The 1,345-nt window shown below is 34.2% G+C and overlaps 1 protein-coding gene across 2 annotated transcripts in view; it reads right to left on the bottom strand.

Moving 5' to 3' along the window:
- LOC105000993 (zinc finger Y-chromosomal protein) overlaps positions 1-1,345 on the bottom strand; it is a 21,061-nt gene that overhangs the window by 14,007 nt on the left and 5,709 nt on the right. For both annotated transcript variants that reach the window (XM_010857116.1, XM_010857119.1), the window contains exon 2: positions 608-1,177. In XM_010857116.1, coding sequence (XP_010855418.1) covers positions 608-1,177 — 570 coding nt within the window. The remainder of the gene's footprint in view (positions 1-607; positions 1,178-1,345) is intronic.

Genomic DNA, 1,345 nt, shown 5'->3' with positions numbered 1-1,345 from the left:
AAAAAAAAAATATTTTTTAAGGTAAATACAATGAAGAAACCCAGTATTTCATTAAGAGCTATGAGCAGAATGCAAAATCAATGGTATTAAATTTCTAATCAATCTAAAATCCAATTGTTTACACTCTTGTACATTACTACTTTATTCCACAGCACTAAACTAATATAATTCCAAGCCAAAAGAGAATTTATTTTTTAAAATATAATTACTTCACGGAGAAGAGGGACACTAGTGTGGATAAAGACAGTAAAGTGCAAAAGTGACTGCATTTATAAAGACAAAAAGTTTCTTTTTCAAGTTGAAACTCTTCCAAATTTCAGTGGTAATTATAATACAGCAGGTAACAGCCTCATCACATCTTCCATGATTTCAGCTTTTATCCTTCTACTAAATCCTTATATAGAAAAAACTATTTTTTTTTGTACCATCTGACTTTCCTTAATTATGGCTTATCTTACAGGAACCATACTATAAAATAATGTAAACAGGCCTAAGAGATTTATCTTAATTTTATATAAGTTTAAGACAAGAAAATATTCCCCGGATATAAGTTAGGAAAGACAGCCTTCAAAAACACCTTTGACAATCACTGTACCCCAGGACTTACAGGAAATCATAAGGTAGTCCTCACAGTTGCCTTTGTCATCATCCTGCTGGTCCACAGGGATTCCGTTGGCATCTATGACTGCTTCTGAGGCACAATCTGCTACCAATACTTCTTCTGACACTACGTCGGCTGTCAGAGGATCAGTGACAATTTCTGCCTCTACTACACTACCATGAACAATGTGTTCAACATGTCCAACATCAGACACATGTACAGACTCACTGGTCAAGACATGTTCTGGCATAGACATTGAAGCTGAAGTAATATCAGAAGCTAAGACGTCATCTGGTACTGTGCAATGTGCTAAAGACACTTCTTCTGTTACATCTGAGGAAAGCATTTGCTCAGGAATGATGACATTTTCAGACACATCTGCTTCTTCTAAGATATCTGAGCACTGAACATCCTCAATAACAACATTCTCAATAACATCTTGGATTACAACTGAGTCTGGATCATCAGGAACAAAATTATGCACAGTTATATCTGAATCCACAACATCTGAAACAAAAACAGTTTCTTGTACTTCCACAACAATTTGATCACCATCCATGTGTGTAGCATCAGTTCCTTAAAAATACAAAAATTAAAATGACAAATTTCAGGTAGGCATGAATGACAATCTCAAATGATGTTAATGTTATTTCATTTCCACCAGGAAAACAGCCCATATACTTGGCTTTGTCAAACATTAAAACAGCTTTAAGAAATAAGGTATTAACACAAATACTATTTTTA

Source organism: Bison bison, unplaced genomic scaffold (genome assembly GCF_000754665.1).
Source record: "Bison bison bison isolate TAMUID 2011002044 unplaced genomic scaffold, Bison_UMD1.0 scf7180017854630, whole genome shotgun sequence".
NCBI lineage: Eukaryota > Metazoa > Chordata > Mammalia > Artiodactyla > Bovidae > Bison > Bison bison.
This window is presented reverse-complemented; position numbering and strand designations above follow the sequence as displayed.